The sequence below is a fragment of the Orcinus orca genome, chromosome 14 (assembly GCF_937001465.1).
Source record: "Orcinus orca chromosome 14, mOrcOrc1.1, whole genome shotgun sequence".
Lineage (NCBI taxonomy): Eukaryota > Metazoa > Chordata > Mammalia > Artiodactyla > Delphinidae > Orcinus > Orcinus orca.
The window spans coordinates 12,971,151-12,992,882 of record NC_064572.1 but is presented as its reverse complement, the minus strand read 5'-3'; the positions used below and the strand labels follow the sequence as shown (position 1 = coordinate 12,992,882).

Here is a 21,732-nt window from a genome sequence, read left to right as displayed (position 1 = left end):
TTCCACTTCTAATATTTGTCAATTTGTAAAATAACTGCACTCTTCCTATCTTTTAGTGGGGCTACTTCTAAGGGTTCTAACATAAAACCAATAATCAATGGAAGGTTGGTTCTAGGCTGGTCTTAAACAAGCCTGAAAGGATGTGAACAGATTTCATCCTCCAGCAGAGGGCAGCACCACATTAAAACTACTATTCAGAAAAAAACAGGGGTGCAACATCTTTTGTCTATTACCATGCATTTCCTATACTATTATTTTTTTTTTCATTTTTGCCTCACCAGGTGGCTTGCGGGATCTTAGTTCCCCAACCAGGGATTGAACCCAGGGCCCCTGAAGTGGAAGCACGGAGTCCTGACAACTGGACCACCAGGGAATTCCTCTATATTATTGACTAATTATTTAGTGTCACAAAAATGGAAGACTTGTTCATACAAGTTATCTGAAATATTGATGGGCAATCCTGGCATACAATTGAAGCCCTAACAATTTTAAATCTTATAATTTTAAATAACCCTGTGCTTTATTTATTTATTTATTTTTGCAGTATGTGGGCCTCTCACTGTTGTGGCCTCTCCCGTTGTGGAGCACAGGCTCCAGAGGCGCAGGCTCAGCGGCCATGGCTCACGGGCCCAGCCGCTCCGCGGCATGTGGGATCTTCCCGGACCGAGGCACGAACCCGTGCCCCTGCATCGTCAGGCGGATTCTCAACCACTGCGCCACCAGGGAAGCCCTGTGCTTTATTTTTGTCTACGTCTACTTGAGTCTTCCTCTGTGCATATACGTCCTGGGGGTGTGTGGTGTCTAAAACAGCTTTGCTTTCCATTCCCTTGCAAGCAGAAATTTTCTATTGCAACCAAATAAAATGCTTATTACATAGAGCCTCATCACATAACATCATAACATGGCAGATGGGAGTTTTGTTTAAAAGAGTGTATCTCGGAACTTAGCTAAAGAGATTTCATCCTTCTAATAGCAAAAGGACCTCATCAGAAGCAGTTTAGTTTATAATGTGGTCAATTCAACATGGATCCCTACAGAGAGTATAATAAGCAAAGCTCTTAAGTATTTTTTTTAATATAAATTTATTTATTTATTTGTTTTTCGCCGCACTGGGTCTTCGTTGCTGTGCGCGGGCTTTCTAGTTGTGGCGAGTGGGGGCTACTCTTTGTTGCAGTGTGCAGGCTTCTCATTGCAGTGGCTTCTCTTGTGGAGCACGGGCTCTAGACGTGCGGGCTTCAGTAGTTGTGGCATGTGAGTAGTTGTGGCTCGCAGGCTCAGTAGTTATGGCGCACGGACTTAGTTGCTCTGCAGCATGTGGGATCTTCCCGGACCAGGACTCAAACCTGTGTCCCCTGCATTGGCAGGCGGATTCTTAACCACTGCGCCACCAGGGAAGCCCAAAGCTCTTAAGTATTAATGAACTTAAATAATTTCCTTTCTTTCCACTTTTGCCTTTGTAAAGTATTGGGTTGGCCAAAAGGTTCGTTCGGTTTTTTCCGTAAGATGGCTGTAGTAGCACTTAGCTGTCTTTAACTTCATTCGAAACAATTTTGTTAAGATTGTATGTGACAGCTGTCATATCAGCGTGCATTTAAAAAAGAATTATCAAAATTGGTGAATTTTTGTGTAGCCATTTTAATATTGAAGATGGAAGGAAAAAAGCAACATTTTCAGCATATTATGCTTTACTATTTCAAGAAAAGTAAAAATGCATGGAAATGCACAAAAAGATTTGTGCAGTGTAGGGAAAAGGTGCTGTGACTGATCGAACATGTCAAAAGTGGTTTGAGAAGTTTCGTGCTGGAGATTTCTCGCTGGACGATGCTCCACAGTCAGGTAGACCAATTGAAGTTGATAGCGATCAAATCGAGACATTAATTGAGAACAATCAACATTATACCACGCGGGAGGTAGTCGACATACTCAAAATATCCAAATCAAGCGCTGAAAATCATTGGCACCAGCTCGGTTATGTCAATTGCTTTGATGTTTGGGTTCCACATAAGTGAAAAAAACCTTCTTGACTGTATTTCCGCATGAGATTCTCTACTTAAAGTAATGAGAACATTCCGTTTTTAAAACAAATTGTGACAGGCAATGAAAAGTGGATACTGTACAACAATGTGGAATGGAAGAGATCGTGGGGCAAGCAAAATGGACCACCACCAACCACACCAAAGGCCGGTCTTCATCCAAAGAAGGTGATGTTGTATATATGATGGGATTGGACGGGAGTCCTCTATTATGAGCTCCTTCCGGAAAGCCAAAAGATTAATTCCAACAAGTACTGCTCCCAATTAGACCAAATGAAAGCAGCACTCGACGAAAAGCGTCCAGAATTAGTCAACAGAAAATGCATACTCTTCCATCAGGATAACGCAAGACCGCATGTTTCTTTGATGACCAGGAAAAAACTGTTACAGCTTGGCTGGGAAGTTCTGATTCATCCACTGTATTCACCAGACATTGCACCTTCAGATTTCCATTTATTTAGGTCTTTTTTTTTTTTAATTCATATAGTTATTTATTTATTTTTGGCTGTGTTGGGTCTTCATTGCTGCATGTGGGCTTTCTTTAGTTGCGGTGAGCAGGGGCTACTCTTTGTTGTGGTGCGCGGGCTTCTCATTGCGGTGGCTTCTCTTGCTGTGGAGCATGGGCCCTAGAACATGTGGGCTTCAGTAGTTGCAGCATGTGGGCTCAGTAGTTGTGGCTCGCGGGCTCTAGAGTGCAGGCTCAGTAGTTGTGGCGCACGGGCTTAGTTGCTCCGCGGCATGTGGGATCTTCCCGGACCAAGGATCAAACCGGTGTCCCCTGCAATGGCAGGCGGATTCTTAACCACTGCGCCACCAGGGAAGCCCCATTTATTTAGGTCTTTACAAAATTCTCTTAATGAAAAAACTTCAATCCCCTGGAAGACTGTAAAAGGCACCTGGAACAGTTCTTTGCTCAAAAAGATAAAAAGTTTGGGGAAGATGGAATTATGAAGTTGCCTAAAAAATGGCAGAAGGTAGTAAAACAAAAGGGTGAATACGTTGTTCAATAAAGTTTTTGGTGAAAATGAAAAATGTGTCCTTTATTTTTACTTAAAAACTAAAGGTACTTTTTGGCCAACCCAATATCAGCATATTTATGCTTTTATAGTATTTATTTGTTAAAAATTAACTTTAAACAAAGTTATTTTGGGTTATTTCACAATTGAATTATAGTTCTACTTTAGTTGAGATTTACTTTTGATACTTCTGTATGTAACACAAATAAAAGTCATCCTCCATTTGGTCAAGGTCTAGAATCCGAATGAACTTTAATTAAAAACAATGTTTGGTTAAATCTCTCTCTGCTAATATCATACTGTTAATAATTAAAACTTTTCATGAGGTAAATGCCAACAGATACAGATGTCAATATGAGCAAATAATGGTAGAGTGAAATTAAAACAACATATTTTTATCAAATCCCATATTAAAAAAAAAATCCCTTCTACCCTGGCACGTCCCCTATGCAATTACAATAGAAATTTAAGCTTTCATGGCCAGTGATGGAAATTATTAGCCATCAGGGCTTTCAAACTAATGCCGCCAAATGGAGAGATGAGTGGGTGGTGCTCTGTGGTCTCACAGTTTTCCTGTAATTCCTGATATAAAGGACAGGACTTCCCTGGTGGCGCAGTGGTTAAGAATCCGCCTGCCAATGCAGGCGACATGGGTTCAATCCTTGGTCTGGGAAGATCCCACATGCCGCGGAGCAACTAAGCCCATGTGCCACAACTACTGAGCCTGCACTCTAGAGCCCGCGAGCCACAACTACTGAGCCCACAAGCTGCAACTACTGAAGCCCACATGCCCTAGGGCCCGTGCTCCGCACCAAGAGAAGCCACCGCAATGAGAAGCCCACGCACCGCAACGAAGACCCAATGCAGCCAAAAAAAAAAAAAAGATAAGGAGCGTGCTTAGCTCTGCCCATAGCTAATCCACCTGAATTCTGTGTCTTAACGTTTTTGATCCAACTCAAAGATAAGTTCAGCTGACACTTATGAACAAGAGCCATGTTCAAGAAATCTATGAGGATAAATTCTGCCTAAAGTCAGTTTTGAAACTGAAATCTGAAGTTTGGAATTTTGGAAACATGTCCCACAGAAGCAGTGCCAGTAGGGACTAGTGTCCCCAAGTCAGCCCACAAAAAGCTGTTAATCCAGGAATTTGTGAAGCACAGAACTGTCCATTCTACAGAGCCTGATCACCAACAGTGTTTCCATGAGAAAATTTTCATCATTTTCTGGATTTCAAGTCGGGGATGTTAGGAACTGGTTCTTTTTTTTTTTTTTTTTTTTTTTTTTGCAGTACACGGGCCTCTCACCGTTGTGGCCTCTCCCGTTGCGGAGCACAGGCTCCGGACGCGCAGGCTCAGTGGTCATGGCTCACGGGCCCAGCCGCTCCGCGGCATGTGGGATCTTCCCGGACCGGACCGGGGCACGAACCTGCGTCCCCTGCATCGGCAGGCGGACTCTCAACCACTGCGCCACCAGGGGAGCCCTTGAGTACATCTTTTGATAAACCTGACATTTATCTGCTAAATCTGACAAGACGAGCTAGGTGTGACTAGCACTGACTGAATCAGAAGTGATGAGTAAGTCTCTATAGTAATTTTGCAAATTTAGCGTTTACATTTAACGGTCAGGCTGACTATATACCAGCAACCTCATAAAAACTGCTGTAACTGCTAGCGGGGGAAAAATGTCAGTGGTTTAGGAAACAACTTTCTTTTGAGTTAATCCTAATCTCCCTTGTACTCCAATCAATGTCATTCATCATTTTTGCTTATTTTAGTCAGGGATTTAAACAGAATCCTCCCAAATTGGACAAAGTGCCTTAATTTTCTAAACCTATAGCCAAAACCAAATAGCACTTCTATGAAATCACCAAGTAAACCAAGGCTTCTCTCTCCCTCCCCCCGCCCACCCCCCAAACCTAGAAAATTCTAATAGCAAACGCTCCCATCCACACCACCTTCCACAGTAAACCATCAAACGAGAACAGGGGATAGTCTTTGGACCCAATTTTTCACTTGGTTTAAAATCCTTTGAAATTTAGGTTTTAATGCATAGCTTCCTTCCCAGTATCACCAGTAAAGATATCTCTTTCTTCGCTAAAGTGCTGTGTAGTTATTATTGGGCCCTGTTTTAAGGTGGGGTAGTAGGTGCTAGACGGGGTTGCATTTCACCCACAGGCCAGGTAGTTTTTATTTCTTAATTGAGCTTTCTCTCAGGGGTGAAACACTCAGCCTGATATACAAGACATAAAAGTAAATGTTAAATTAATTTTTAAAAAGCCAAGGGTACCGAAAGGGCCTTTTTTTTTTTTTTTTTTTTTGCGGTACGCGGGCCTCTCACTGTTGTGGCCTCTCCCATTGCAGAGCACAGGCTCCAGATGCACAGGCTCAGCGGCCATGGCTCACGGGCCTAGCCGCTCCGCGGCATGTGGGATCCTCCCGGACCGGGGCACGAACCCATGTCCCCTTCATCGGCAGGAGGGCTCTCAACCACTGCGCCACCAGGGAAGCCCCGGGCCTACTCTTTGTCAACACCTTTCCCATGGTCCTTATTACCCTGCTAACTCTGTCCTCCCAATCACCATCGGTTTTTGCATTTCTTTCAAAAACACTCAAGCAAAGTCCTCTTTGATAGTGCCCAGATTATACAAGTATTTGAATAAGAAAGCTGGCATGTGTCCTGAAGAGTATCACCACGCAATGCCAGCAGCCTGTGAATTCACCTAAGTACTTTACAACAAAAAGAGTAACAGACTAAAGGGAAACTTCTCTCTGTGGTTTCCTTCTAAGCTGTGGGAGTGTCATTAATCATAAAGGATCTTGTGGATGATGACTTTTAGTTCTGAGTTCAGTCTTCAGTTTTTAAGGGAGAGGATACTTTTATTTTCATCATGGCATGAATCCACTCTGACTGTAGCTTTGGCCCTGGTCCCTATAGGAGCCTACAACATATTTTTCCCAATTCCAGATTCAAATATTAAATAAAAACAGATGTGCAAAACTAAAGGAAAATCCGCCACCAAAAACATACCCTACCCTCCACAAAACCACCAGCTTTGGGGAAAACTAAGGTCCGCTGTCCCACGTCCTTCGCCTAAACTTAAAAAAGAACAGATTCACATTGCCCCTTAACCTGTGCTCGGCTCAGGGTCCGAAGAGGCCGATGAGAAGGAGCTGAGGGCTAGAAGTTCCTGGGGTGCTCTCCACGCCCCCTCCTGGGCCATTCTTCGTCCACCCACCTGCGCAGGACCTTCTCCACATCGGCCCTGTGGTAGAGCCGGCAGAGCTCCATCAGCTGGCCCACCGTCCTCTGACTGTTCCGGAGTAAGAACTCCAGGGTGGGGCTCTGGGGCCGCTGCTCCAGGAAACACAGTTCATCGTAGGGCATGCCCCACTTGCTTGCGAAATTCCTCCAGTTTTTGACTGTTGGGTGACAGGGATCCAGCTTTATCCTGATTACGTCTAGTAAGTCCTGGTCATTGAGCAAGTCGCTGATGGTGGGGGCCAGGAGCAAGCAGGACGAACAGGTACAGTTTTCCGCGCAGGATGTGTCCTTGCTTATATCTGCGGGGACAAACGATACGGTCCACGTGTCAGCAAGAGGCCCAAGAGGCGCGCTCATCTCTTCCGTGCTCTACTTTCCCGCTGAAAGGTTCATAGCGTCAGTGTAAGTACAACAGCGCATCTTACAGAGATATTTCAGGACACTCATTTCTACATACTCACCAATAACGTGTTCTTCTTTATGGCCAAGGATGGCTGCTTTGCGGAAGCGGTGGCAAGATTTTATAAAGCCAGTCTTCCTTTCTTTCTGAGACTCTCTGTCGCCCAGGCTGTGCATCTGTGAGACTGCTGGCCAGACGAGGGCCCCGAGGAGCAGGGCTTTCTCCGTGGGCAAACTGCCAGTCCAGGGCTGTCGGACTCTCCACCCTCCCCCCTTCCAAGTTACAAGTCAGCCCCGACAGCTTCTTAATGCCAAGCACAGCATGTGAGGGTGTAAAGGATTGCACAATTCTTTAAAAGGTCTTTTTTTTAAAAAAAAAAAAATGCACACACACCCCAAACTGGAATATCCACTCCATATGCGTATTTGAAAATTGAGTGATAATTGATAATGCCAGAAAACGTACTTTTTAGATTTATGGCCACCTTATCATGTCTTTGCCTTTATCTCTGGTTTTCTTCACCCATGGGGCTGCCTTTAAAGTGGAGCCAACACCCTGAGGTGCGCAGCAGGTGGGACGAGTGGGTGGCTTTGAGCTCAGCCTCAGCAAGAGCAGCCCCAGCACGGAGGAAGGACAACCTTCCCCATCGGTCACCTTTGGCCTCATGCAGTACCCGGCAGCGTGTTAGCAGGAGGGTGAAGGTAGTAGGTAAGTCGTGAGTAGGTCAGAGGTCAGAGGTTAGTAGGTAAGAGGCAAACCAGTTCTAGTAAAATTGTAAGCAGGGTCTGTACAGCATGGCAACCCAAGCGACTTAAAATATGAAACAGCACTGGGTCTCCTGACCCCTCTGACCGGGGACATTAACAGCCAAAGGTGACACTAGAGATCACTGGCTTGGAAAATTCTGGGAGGTTATGATGACCTTTTCTACACTGAGCCGTGTGGACTTCCCAATTTAGGAAAGTAAAGAATTCAGAAAAAGGGACTCACTTTGGTGACTGTAAAATTGAGAACCAGCCATTCTGAGGCAAGCACACAGTAAAAGATGACAAGGGCCGTGAAAATTATGTTCGTTCTCTTTGGCCTACGAATGTAACTGCTGAGAATCCAGCCTAAGGAGATCATCTAGAATATGTATATACACGAACATTTTAATTAGTTTATTCATATTATCCATTTTTTTCAAAAACAGTTTAAAAAGTTAGGGGACTAGTGGAATAAATTATTGTGCTACTTGATGGGATATTATTTAAGTAATTATGAAGACTACGTAGCAACCTAGAAAATGTCTGTGCTCTCACGTTAAGTGGAAAACGCAAGATGTGAGGAATTTATGTACTCATTACAACTATGGAAAAAGTCTCTGTTAATATTACTATGGAAGGAAATGTACAAAAATAATAATAGCTGTTGTGGTTAATGTGGTAGGATTCTGTTTCTATTTTCCAAACTTTCTCTAGTGGTGGTGTTATTTCTATGATAACTAAAACAATGTATTACATTAATAAATATATCGTTTAGCACAGAGAAGGCTTAGCAGTGGAGTGACCCTCCTCTTTGCCAAGCTTCACTTACGCCTTTGAGCCCACCCCTTACTTCTTTCCCCATGATTTGTTTCATCAAACATCTCCTTTCCTTCCCCTCACCTCCAGCCACCCAACTCTACTGATTCTCTTTCCTTCATCTACAAATATGCACAGGGCTCCTCTATCATAAAAAATAAGAACCTCAAACTGCCCTCCTCTGGCTTCATAACTCACTGAAGTGACTTTCTCTTAACTCTAATTTACTGTTTTTATAAAATGTATCTATTTATTATTATTCTTTTGGCCACACCACAGGGCACATGGGATCTTAGTTCCCTGAGCAGGGATCGAACCCGTGACCCCTGCAGTGGAAGCGTGGAGTCTTAACCACCCGCCAGGGAAGCCCCAATTTACTATTAAACTTCTAGAAGGAGAATTCAAAACCTGTTGCTTCCAATGCCTCATCATGTTCTTAATCTTCACCTTCTTTGGCTTTGAGCAGCATCTGACCCAGCCTAGTTCTTGCCAAACCCTGTAGAGACCGGACCCAGTTCCCTACACCGCAACCGTGGGCCAGAGTCCAGCTCTGATGGGGTAGAAAAGTCCAGAGAAGCAGATCTCCACCTGCCTTTGAGGATCACCCAGACCTCCTGCTGCTGCTGACGCCCCCATCACACCAGCTCCCCTTGGATTTGGCTGCCTCTGGAACTAGGTCCAAGACTCTTTTGTCCCTTTGGACACTGTCTATTGCCCTGCAGGCTGTGTTTTCCCTGAAGGTTCCTTCTGAAAGCCAAGCCCCACATCCCCCGGCATATACCCTACCATGTCCTGGACACATCCCTTCTCTTGTCAGCCTGATATGCTAAGATCCCAGCCTGTCTCATTGCTGAGTCCTTGGGAGTTCCAAGGAAGCGCTCTAGCCCTGTTCTCAGCCCGAAGTTTTCCCCTTCCACATTCTCTTCCTTTGGTCACCTTCTCCACTCCCAACAACCTCTACAAAACTCTCCCACTAGAATAGAAGACCCTTTCTTTTTGCATCTGCAGGACCCAGTATAGCCCTCGGCATATAGTGAATGCTTAACCAACGTGGACTGAATGAGGGAATGAATAAATGAATGGTCAGCCCTGCCCACTCACTTGGGCTCCAGAACTGACTACTGGAAAGCTCCTCTTGATGTTCAGAAGACATCTCCAACTCAAAGGACCCGAACCAGTACTTAAATTTCTCCCGCTATGCACCCAAAGCACCTCAAGTCCCCTATTTACACTCGCAGTTCCCCAGCATCCTTACAGACTTCTTCTCTCTATCCAACCAGTTACCAGGGTCCCAGCCTTTCCTGGAAGCTCTCCACACCTCTCTTACTATTCCCCGTGAATTCCTTGAATATATAATCTGGGCTCCAGAGAAGGGGGACTACTCAGTTCCCTGAACAGACAACCTGTATTCTCCTTTTGTTCAAAGTTTAATTAAATGAAAAGAAAAAAACTAATATAAGCTCAATGTAGAACATTTAAAAATTATATACAATTGTGAATTTTGTATACACTTGAACATTTAGGGTTTTCCCATATTTTCATGACTATGAGGAACAATTTGATGCAGATCCTTACATATAAAAATTTGGGGCACATCTTTAACCATCTCACCAGTAATGGGATTATTGGGCCAAAAGTTACGAGCATTTTTAGGCTATCAATGCATATACGCTAATTGCTTTCCAGAAATAAATGCTGCACCAATTTATACTCCAAACAGAGTATAGTGATGGTGCTTATCTCACTTCACTTTTATCAGCACCAAATATTACTTTAAAAAATCTTTGTCAGTTGCACAGGTGGAAATTAACAAACATTTCCTCCATGCCTTTTCTGGTATTTTTTCTCTGATCAGTTATCCATCTCTCTTCTTTCTCTCTCCCTTTCACTGGACTTCCTCTAACTGGACTTCCCTTCAGCTACTGAACGTCATCCATTCTATAAAACCCACCTCAGGGCTTCCCTGGTGGCGCAGTTGTTAAGAATCCGCCTGCCAATGCAGGGGACACGGGTTTGAGCCCTGGTCCTGGAAAATCCCACATGCCGCGGAGCAACTAAGCCTGTGAGCCACAACTACTGAGCCTGCTCTCTAGAGTCCACGAGCCACAACTACTGAGCCCGCGAGCCACAACTACTGAAGCCCACGCACCTAGAGCCTGTGCTCCGCAACAAGAGAAGCCACTGTGATGAGAAGCCCGCATTCCACAACAAAGAGTAGCCCCCGCTCACCGCAACTAGAGAAAGCCCACACACAGCAACGAAGACCCAATGCAGCCAAAAATAAATAAATAAAACAAATTTATATATATAAAAAAAACCCCACCTCAGATACACCCTTCATGAAATCCCCCAGCTCCTGCCTAGAATGCTGTCTCACCCAGAATCCCATCATTTTGTTTGCATCTCCTGACTCTGCCTTGCAGTGAGATATTCTGTATGGTTTTTGTTGTTTTTATTCCTCATTTACCTTAAATGCCCTGAGAACAGATCCATATCCTTCTGCAGTATGTCCCACATCTTACAGTTCTAAAATGTTGAATTACATTTACATGTAATATAGTGAGAGTTATTCCTCAGCTTCATTAATAACGGTATACAAAGAAATAAGACTTTAGCTGCATGGTGGGACAGAAGTTTACTTATTTAAAAAAAAAGAACTATCTAATGGTGAAGGTGGTTTTGCAGTAAAAGGGGGAAACTGTGCAATTTTCTTTGCCCTTATTTAAAGGTAGGGTCAAAATAATATTCTGTCAAGTGGAAAAGAAAGCAGCTTACCAAAGGGTATGTATAATTCAGTTTTTGTAAAAATAAAATAATACAGTCATTTATATCCGCATAAAGTATATGTTATGCACACATTCATGGGCATAGAAAAAATCTGGAAGTACATATAACAATGTTAACAATGGATATTTCCTAATTTTCTATAGTTACTGTGTTTATTTGGCTACTTAAAAATATTTTTTAAATGTCACAGAAAAATAAAGTAGGATTTACACCTCTAAGTCCAGAATTAAATGTATTAGTGTCTGAAAGTGTGCTCTGTATTACCTCCAAAAGACTCAGGGTTGGCAATGTTTTCTCCTTTAGTGTCAAGAAGAAGAATGAAAACACCATTAAGGGTTCTGTGAAGCTCCTCTAAGCCTTCTAGTGTGTAAGAAGCTTCTATTTCTTTGAACAACTACACAGACTACAAAATTATCAGTTTGTTTTAAAATACATGATGTGTCAAAAAGTCTATTGATGTTTTCCTTTTGTATTTTCAATGACACAAATGCTAAGCCATTTAGTGAACTGGAATCTACCGAAACTGCCAACAGTTGTGAATTTCAAGTTGCCTTTTAGAAATCATAAACTATAATTAGCTCTCTGAGGACTTCAACAGAGAAACGTGTTTCTTTTCCCATGAAATACATTTTGTCCTGCCCTGCTATAAACACCTATCATGTAACAGTGCACATGAAAGGAAAGATTGGGTAATGCCTTGGGGAAGAAACAACTGTGGAGAGAGACAGACTCAGGACCAAAGAAGTTTTCATCAGAAATGGGGAAAAATGGGATTATTATTTGATGCTTCTCAATAGCAAGCACAGGGTGGTTGTACGGCAGAAACTGTTTACTAAACGAATGAATGAGAACTGTGCTTTCTCCTCAGGAGACAAGGTAGGTTTCTTACGACTGTCTGATGAATTTTAGGACCTGAAAAGAGACTTACTAGTAAAGGGAACAGAACGTTGCTGATGTCTGCCGGCAGTTAACAGATATGGTGGAAAACAGAACAGAATTGGTCTTCAAATACAAAAAGACGGATTGATTCTAGATTTGGGGGAAGGAAAGGAGAGTGTTACTGAGAAAAGAGAAGTTAATTATGTATAAAAATTCACTTAGATTCTCTAACAAGTAGGGTCCTCACTTGTCATATTTTGACACGGGTATTTTCCACCGATGCAAAACAAGAATGTATTACACCATTAATTTATGATGACTTCTCATTGTAGTGGCCAAAACCCTGGAAGGACTTGCCCTCTGTAAGTTCAGTTTGAGTACTGGCTTAAACTAAGGAAGAATTTATCAGCAGAGAAAGGGCCAAATTTCTCAGCGATTTTCATCACCACAGTAACTGTCATTTATCAAAAGCCTAACGTATAACCAGCCCTGCACCGAGTCCTTTACACACATAATCCTGAAGCATCCGATTCTGCATGTGTATCAGATGGGGCCCATCAAACGCCGGTGCTCCAGCTTCCCAGAGCTTGACTGCTCATGGCACTTAACATCCATGGACTTTAGATTCCTCATCTATCAAATGGAGATGATAATAATTCCTATAGCTCATGAATTAAATGAGATAAACGGGGCTTCCCTGGTGGCGCAGTGGTTGAGAGTCTGCCTGCCGATGCAGGGGACACGGGTTCATGCCCCGGTCCGGGAAGATCCCACATGCCGCGGAGCGGCTGGGCCCGTGAGCCATGGCCGCTGAGCCTGCGCGTCCGGAGCCTGTGCTCCGCAACAGGAGAGGCCACAGCAGTGAGAGGCCCGCGTACCACAAAAAAATAAATAAATAAAAATAAATAAATAAAATGAGATAAACGATGTGAAAGCATTTTTGTCAAGTCTTATGTAAATGTTATTTAATGATGTTAGGTTTTACATTTATTTTTTTTTTTAAGTAGACTGGAAAAAAAAGAATCCCCATGTCATCTGGCCTCTGTTGACACCTCCTAGCTCACCACCTTTTCTACTGCTCCTCACTGCCCGCGCTTGTCCCTAGAATACTAAGCTCAATGTCGCCTCAGGACCTTTGCACCAGCTAGTTCTGTCCCCTGGAGTCCTCCTTCCTCAGATCTCCACATGACTAGCTTCTTTGCATTATTTAGACCTTGGTGCACCTTCTTAGCTAAAGCAGTATCCTTTCCCTGCAGGCAAAACCCATTGTATTCATTTATTTTCCTCAAGGCATCTACCACCATATGAAATTACTTATTTGGGTTTATTGTCTGTCACTCCCAACTAGTATATAAGCTCCAAGAGGAAAGGGATGTAGATGTCTGATGTCACCACTTCATTACAGGCACAGAGTAGGCACTCAATAATGTCTGCTGAGTAAATCAAATGAATGAAGAATGGGACACAGAGAAACAGTCAAATTAGATACCTCTGGGCAGCCTATGAAGAGCTATCTAGAGATTTTCAGACGAACTGAAAGTTTTTTAGTGCTGAGTATATACAAGGCAGAAGAAAGATGACTGGTTGCTATGGAGACAGAGTACACTGAGTACCACAGAGGTTATCCCCATGAGCTTAGGAGACATGCCGACCGACTGTCAATACAATCGACACTGTGCAGGTGTGCAGCTTGGACAGGTTACTGAGCTTGCTAACGCCATGGCCTCCCTCTCCGAACAGGGAGAGCGATACCTATTTCATAAGGTTGTTGAGAGGATTAAATGATATCATCCCTTAAAGCCTCATCCTAGTGCGTGATAAGTACGCAACAAAGAATTAGTAGCTGCAGGTAAGGAACCATAACCAACAGCCTTTTTTAAAGCAGTGGTTCTCAACCTTGGCCAAAAAATGGAACTCTCTGATCCCCCTTACCCTACCCCTCCTGCAGAGATTTACAAAATCCTGATGTCTGGTGCCACCCACGAGGTCCTTATTTATTTGGTCTAGGGTGCAGGCAGGACATGGGAATTTTTTTTAAGCTCTCCTGACAATTCTGATGTGTAGTCAGGGTTGAAAACCATTGCCTTAAAGACATCTACAGAGTTAAGTTCTTCGTCAGAAGGGCCTGCCAAGAGTAGATTTTGGAATGACAGCTACTTCTCTTTGAAAGATACCGTGTCTGCTTGGTGATTAGGAGTCTGTGGGTAGATAATACTTCCCTAAGCTCACAAGCAGAAGAATGGATTTTCCTATGGGGCTTTTTTTGCCCCTCTCCCCTTATTCTTCATCCTCTCTCTCACACACACTTTACATCAAACCTTAAAGAAGAGTTCAGAAATCAAGCATGTTCATCAACAAGGTATGTCTATGTCATTTAAAGCAAAGTAAGAAACAGTTCGTGTCCAATGATGCAGTGTCTAACTCTCAAGTTTGAGGCTGGCAGGTTATAAAATGCTGGTCAATTAACTGTTAATTGGAACAAGATGCAGAATTCACAAGGGTCATGACTGGCTGAACCTAGAAAATGGCTTCAGTCAGGATGTCAGCAGTGGATCACAGATTGACTTAATGTACCTCCCTGCAGGGGAGGTGCCGTTTTATCTTGTATGTCCTGGCTTTTCAAGAGCTATTACCACACGGGTGTTTTCCTCCAAAGCGCTCAGTGCCACTGCTGGCTCTCAGATCGTTTATAATAATGCTCCTCATGACAACTAGGTCTTGAGTTAGCTCAAACAATTAAACAGTAAACATTTTATATTGGCAGCTTTGCAAACAGCAAGACATCGTGGTTCTAAAATAAAATAACTCTCTCTTAGGTGTCTATTAATTATGAGATTTGGAAAATACCAACAAGTGTCAAACTACAGTCAAATAATTCTCCAGTTATGTTTGTTAAGGGTGTCAAGGGTGTTAAGGGTGCCATGCTTTTTTCTGTGTGTGGTGTCCGATGTGGTTGGAAATAAATATATTTAAAATGCCAGTTTACGGCTTTGAGAAATCACGGGGGTGCCCACATACCACACGACTCATCAGAGGTAGTTATTTGATATGAGCTGGAAAATGATGGAGAATTATTTTTATCTACTAAGAAACTGACCCAAGGGCTTTTGGTGGGTGTTTGATCTCTTAACCAAAGGGAAAACCAATATGGTTTCATTCTCCCTCTCTGAAATACCCTTTTAAGAAGACATCAAGTTGCTAACATCCCTGGGGAGGCTAACTGACAAACTGGATGGAGCCCAGCTAGTAAACCACGCAGGACATTCTGTCATCAAACAAAACTGGAGTGTAGAAGGCACGTTTCAAAAAAAAGAAACACACATAAGAAAGGACCCAGGTTAAAATTCAACATAGAATTTTACATAAATTCCGAAATTATGTGACACAAGCATATTTACTAAGTGTCACTTTATGGACCTAATTTGAAAAAAATGAAAATCCTATTGTACATTCACTTCTATGGGGAAATTAGGTTTAGATTAGGCAAGTGCTGAATTATACAAGGTCGTCAGAAAAGTCAGTCTTGAAAAACAGGTAACTGTGGAGAATAGATGGGGAGGCGGGTCATGGTCCGGGTGATAAATACCGCCACCAAAAGGGAGAAGAAGAAGAGGTTTTTAACTTTACTATTTGGGAGTTTTGTGGGGGTTTTTTGTTTGTTTTTATAACTGAGGCTTATTCCTTTCATGCCCAAATGTTTTCATTTTGAAAAATTGCCTGAAAACATTGTAAAACTTTAATGTCTCCTGGGGGCTTGCTTCTGTATTCAACGGTTCCACCCAGGGGGCTTTGCTTTTCTAGTAGTAGCTGATTCTGAATTGTACTCTTATTCTTTCCTTGATTACAAACTGTCATTTCTCACTCTGGTCAATTCCCTCCTTCTATCCTAGAGCCCTCCGTTCTGCCCATATTCCTTATTTTAACCAGATATAAACTGGATTGCAGGTAACTAAGGTTTTCAAATTGCAAGCATTAAATAAAAGCCAGGCTCTGAGTTAAGGCTTGACCAAGGGCCTGATGCAGCAGCAAGCTTCTGGGAAAGGTGTTTCAGCGGCTCAGAGGCTGACTCTGTGGGAGCTGGGGTGGACCTTTGTTCCAGATGGAGACTCTGAGCTGGAAGCCTGACCTTCACCCCCATGTGTGACACTCAGGTATTCAACACGTGTGCTACACAGGCGATGCGTCTGACCAATAGAGAGGCAGCCTGGTCTGGTGGGGACGCGAGTGTTGGGTCTGGCCTGGGGCTTGACTCCCACTTAGGACCTATGTGATGGGTACCAGCCATGGAACCCAGGGCTACTTCTGTTGCATCCACCTGGTGAAGAAAATAACTGGACCCACAGAGTTGTCATGAACGCTTTTTTTTCTGAGTATATCTCTAAAAGTGCTTGAAGGGGGCCTGGTACATGGCAAATGCTATATTAGTGTAAGTAAAACAATAAGATAAATCTTACTTAGGTGGCTACTCTCATTCAAAGAGGAAATATAGGGATCTGCTTTTGCCCTTTCTTCCAAGAGCAAAGCCAATAAGTCAATGTCTCTCATTTGCTTGTTTATGGGAAAAAAACCCCAAACCCAACCAAACACCTGTACACTCCTCTGGGCAAAGCACCGTGCTGGGTGGTACAGCTGTTGATTTCAGCAGTACAATTTCTGCTCTCAGTAATACTTGCTATCACTGTGAAAAGTTTATTCTCTTTGAAAATCTTCCATGTCATTTTTTTTTTTTTTTTTTGCAGGCCTCTCGCTGCTGTGGCCTCTCCCACCGCGGATCACAGGCCCTGGACACGCAGGCCCAGCGGCCATGGCCCACGGGCCCAGCTGCTCCGCGGCACGTGGGATCCTCCTGGACCAGGGCACGAACCCGTGTTCCCTGCATCGGCAGGCGGACTCCCAACCACTGCGCCACCAGGGAAGCCCCTTCCATGTCATTTTGACACAGGTAAAAACTTTTAGAGACAACCTGAAATTTGAGTACTCTATCAATGACCTTAACACATAAGAGTCTTTGAACGGTTTATAGATATTCCTAAGCAACTTAGTTGATTCATTCTCATTTTAGCTGACGTTTCACATTAGAGTGCAGGGTGTTAGTCTTTAAAAAGTTTAAATGTAGATTTTTTTTAATTAGAAAAGAAATATGTGCTTGTCACGGAAAATCTAAACACTCAGGTGAACATATGGAAAAAAAATTTCATGTTCTCATCACCCAGGCCCATCACAGTTAGGCTTTTAGAGATTTCCTTGGTTATTTTACCACGTACTGTACGTATCTGCCTACACTGGATCATTTGTTGTATATACATTTGTATATACAGATTAAAGTTCTGGGGGTAGATTTTTCTGACACCCACTCATGTTAGAAATTTTTAAAATATAGGATAGTGAAAAGATTATTAAAATTGCCTCTGCCTGGATGCAAAGATGCTTTCCCCTCCTCTACCTCACTCAGCTAGGTGCTTCTAATTTGAGCCTGTGTCTGCTGCAGTATTTGTGAAAGAGGGAAAATTAGCCCGTGGCCTTAGCCTCTAGTAGGGGCGGATTCTGGTCCAAAGAAGGTGAGTTCCACTGGGTGCCTGGATGGGACCCCCGACACTGGGCCTGTCCCATGAAACCTGGTGGGTAAGCGCCACCGGAAGTTCTCCTGGCCCAATTTCTCCTGGATTTCTCTAATCACAGAAGGACAGTAGCTGAACTGGAACCAGAATCCCAAATACTGTCTTCCAGAACTATACCTTTGTCATTTGGCCTCCTTAGAGAGCCTGGCACACAGGGGGTTCTTTAAGAAATAAAAATCTGTTGCATGACAAAAAACCACCTGGAATCTCACCAACCAGAGATAAAACTGCTGCTAACATCATGTTTCTAAGGAAAAGAAATTGATTATGCACCACAAGTTCTGATTTTCAGCATTGTTACCTGGGCACAGCCTGGGATTGATGACAGATTATCCTAAGGCTTTTATGAGCCACCAACCTTTCCATAAAAAAGAAACAAACCAACCCCTGATGAATCAGGCCGTTCAATATGTGTTTTGAAAGATATTTTAAAATGTTGGTGAGGGTTTTTTTTTCCTAATTATTATTTTGGTAGATTATTTTAATACTCACTCCATATTTTCCCCATGATTAATTAATGAGGAATCTAAACATTGCCAAAGTTTCTGTCTTACAATAAAGAATAAAAAAGGCAGCGGGGGATGAGGCAGGGAAGACGAACTTTAAATGTTTCTTGGTTAAACACACTAGAAGCAGAAAACGGTGGGCACCAGCACATGGTCTAACGTCAGGAGGGGTCCCTTTGGCTCCCTAAGTGCCAGAGGAGGGAAGCGGGCAGCAGGCGGCTGAGCAGCCCTTCCCACGCTGACTCGGTGTGCCTACATCCCATTGTTCGCTTGCACCTGGCAAAGTTCTCCGCCAACACTGTGGCTTCCAGAACTCAGAGGGAGGGAGGGTCAGTTCGACCCTCACCTGATCCTAAACCCGTCCACTTGAGAAGCCTGCTGTACCCCGCCCAAGCGAAGGAGGGTTATTAACACTGAGAAAATACTCTCTGAAGGCTTTTGTGAAATTCTGTAAGATTTCTTTGCACTTCACTGTGGTGTGTGGTTGGAAAGTTTCTCTAGTGTGTAATACAGATTTTGAAAGTTAATGATAAACATCTCAAATGATCTTGAATTTAGCCACACTAGCTATCACTGAAGCCCAGATACCTTTAGAGTTAATCATTTACCTGAAAGGGGATCTCCAGTACTGTCTGGAAAGCCATTTTCTTCTCCCTTAAAAAACAAAAAGCAATCTTCGTTAAAACCATACCCATACATGATTGGAGATGCTATCAATTTTCCAATTTAGTTAAATTTCCACCAAAAACTGTGGGTGGGGGAAGGAGAATGGATCTTAAAAATGGTATTTTAATGGGTAGTAAGGCAGACAGAGAAAGACAAATATCATATGGTATCACTTATACGTGGAATCTAAAAAAATGGTACAAATGAAGTTATTTACAAAACAGAAATAGAGTCACAGATGTAGAAAACAAACTTATGTTTACTGGGGGGAAAGCAGTGGGAGGGACAAATTAGGAGATTAGGATTGACATATACACATTACTATATATAAAATAGGTAACTAATAGGACCTATTTTATAGCACAGGGAACTCTACTCAATACTCTGTAATTACCTGTATGGGGAAAGAATCTTAAAAAGAGTGGATATATGTATAACAGATTCACTTTGCTGTACACTTGAAACTAATACAACATTGTAAATCAACCATACTCCAATAAAAACATTTTTAAAATGAGTAGTGAACGATGTGTCTCTCCCTAGAATATAAGCTCCTGGAGGGCAGGGGCCCTTGCCTATTTGCTCTCCATGCTGGATCCTCAGTGGCCAGAACAATGCCCAGCACACAGGAGACACTCAACACACGTTTGTTAAATGAATGACTGTCCTTATTTTAAAAAAAAGTATAAGTGCACGTAACAACATGCTACTGTTTTGTTTCTTTTTTAAATTTCACATTATGGACTATTCCCCTTATTTTATTTCCTATTTACTTTTTGTTGGGCTTGTTGTTTGTCAGTCCAGGTTATAATTCTTTCCTGTATCTATTACACTTTTTAAGTGCATATTACAAAGCAGCAAAGAGAAACTGTTAAAAAGCAGCGACAATTCCCTTGAGAGGTAATTGCGTTTCTGCCTGCCTGAGGTTCCATGTTTACAACCAAGGCCATGTTACAGGATATACTACCTGGAGGGACTTACCTGATCTTCTTGTAGGGGGTGTGTGTGTGTGTGTGTGTGTGTGTGTGTGTGTGTGTAAGGGTGTGTGTGTGTGTGTGTGTGTGTGTGTGTGTGTGTGTAAGGGTTTTCAATGAAGTCAGCAGAGGAGACTGACCCTAGTATATGTCTATGTTAACTCCATCTTTATAAAACTAAAATCTCTCAGCAGCTAACAGTACCCCCTCCATCCCTAGTATTGCAGAAGTAGCACTATGAGTTGGGTCAAAGCCCTGGATGTAAGTCCACCTGCACTCATAACCTCAGGCACATCACTCACCAGCACTGGCTTCTGATCCCCTATTTGTATATTGAGGTGGCTGATGGATTCGCTTATCGCTAAGATGCTCCACATTCCCAGGTCTCTGAAAGTTTCACCCTTAATGATGTGTTAACTCCCTGGTGTATCAAACATTTTAAACAGTCTCTTCCTCTTAACCTCCTAAGAAGCCCTTCTCCTTGCTCCGAGCTCATAAATGCCCACGTCTCGGCGGTGCATAGACACTGGTCTAATTACAATCCTATTTTTTTTCACACAAGAAGTATTCCTATGTCTTACCAGCTAGATTTTGTCCCCTAACTCATCTCAATACTGTTTTCGTTTGAGTCCTGTTCCTTCCCACTATCCTCACTAGTACAAAAAGCAAACTGCTCACCATATGTATATACAGTTTGTAAGAGTTTGAGCAGTTTCTAAAAGAACAAAAATTCCTCTCTGCAATTTTTTACTTCTGCAAGGCGAAACCCAGAAGCTCCGAGATGTTAAGGCCACTATTCATTATTCACCCGGTCGTGTGGAGACCTGCCTTTTAGCATCTGTGCAGCTCCAGCAGGACCAGGCAGGCTTGCCCTCCCATCAACACAGTCACGGTTCTGCTCACTGAATTGGAAACTTGCGCGGAAGAAGCAAAAACAGGACCTTCAGTGTCCAGACACACAGTGTTAACACTTGACAGATTTCTGTGGTACTAACGAGGTCCTGCTAAAACATGAACTGTCCTTTAAGTAAAGACCACATTACATGGCATATCTGACTTGATTTCTCATCATCTGGAGAAAATGTTACCAAAATCAGTGTCTGGCCAGACTCATCACCCTGATGTAGACGAGGGACATGACTCAGAATTACTTGTGAAGGTTGATGGGGACAGAATTTAGATCTGTGATCTCTATTCTTGCTCTGATTATTATGTTATGCTACTTTTTAGGTTAGTTTTGTAAGAGTGAAATCAGAAAAGACTGATTTTTATGTTTTTTAGGGTCCTACTGAAACCTCATTCATCACCTCTTTTCTGAGTAGCTAATAGGTACAAGCTCCTTCGGGGGAATCCACCTACAAAGATAAAAGGACCTGAACCCTTGACCTCAAGGCCTGCCGTCAGATATGCTGGGGAAACAGAGTCGCACACGAGTAACTAAAATACAAGGCAAAAGATGGTGCATTTCAATAGGGAGGAATAGATCAAGTCAGAGGGCAGAGGTTGCTTCCAACAAAAACACCCAGAGGAGCTTTCTTCGAATCAGAGGCATCTGAGACGAGCCTTGATGAGGGTCTGGAGAGTGGGGACGGAGAGGAAAGGGCATTTAGCCAGAGGTCCATGTGAGCCCAAAAAGAAATGGAAACAGACAGGGCCCCTGTAGGGTGTTTTGTCTGAAGCAAAGGCAGTGAGGGGGTGACAGAGGGAGATGAGGTGAGAAAAATGGGCTGAGGCCTGAAAGCCAGTCTCAGGCGATGGAAGTCACTCTCACCAGAGTGAGTCACGATGGAAGGGCTCTCACCAGAAGCAGGGCATCCTCGCAGCTGTAGAGGATCAGAGCGGGAACACGCGCCCAGCGAGAGTGGGGCGGCCAGGCGATTTGATGGAGTGGGGGAAGCATGACTGACTCAAAGGCAAGAATTATGAGGCCCCCAAACCACTCCTTTGGGAGAGGAAGGGATAAAGCTAGAGCCACGGCGGGGATACAGCCAGGACGTGGGCAAGTGAGCGGAGGTGAGACGAAGAGCGAG

General features: G+C 43.2%; 1 protein-coding gene across 3 annotated transcripts in view; it reads right to left on the bottom strand.

Annotated features, from left to right (window-relative positions):
- Nucleotides 1-3,271: 3,271 nt before the first annotated feature.
- EDARADD (EDAR associated via death domain) overlaps nt 3,272-21,732 on the bottom strand; it is a 56,896-nt gene continuing 38,435 nt past the window's right edge. For all 3 annotated transcript variants that reach the window (XM_033431290.2, XM_033431293.2, XM_033431291.2), the window contains 2 exons: nt 18,671-18,716; nt 3,272-6,609 (listed from right to left, as the gene is read on the bottom strand). In XM_033431290.2, the coding sequence (XP_033287181.1) occupies nt 6,227-6,609; nt 18,671-18,716 (429 nt within the window). In that variant the 3' untranslated portion in view covers nt 3,272-6,226. The remainder of the gene's footprint in view (nt 6,610-18,670; nt 18,717-21,732) is intronic.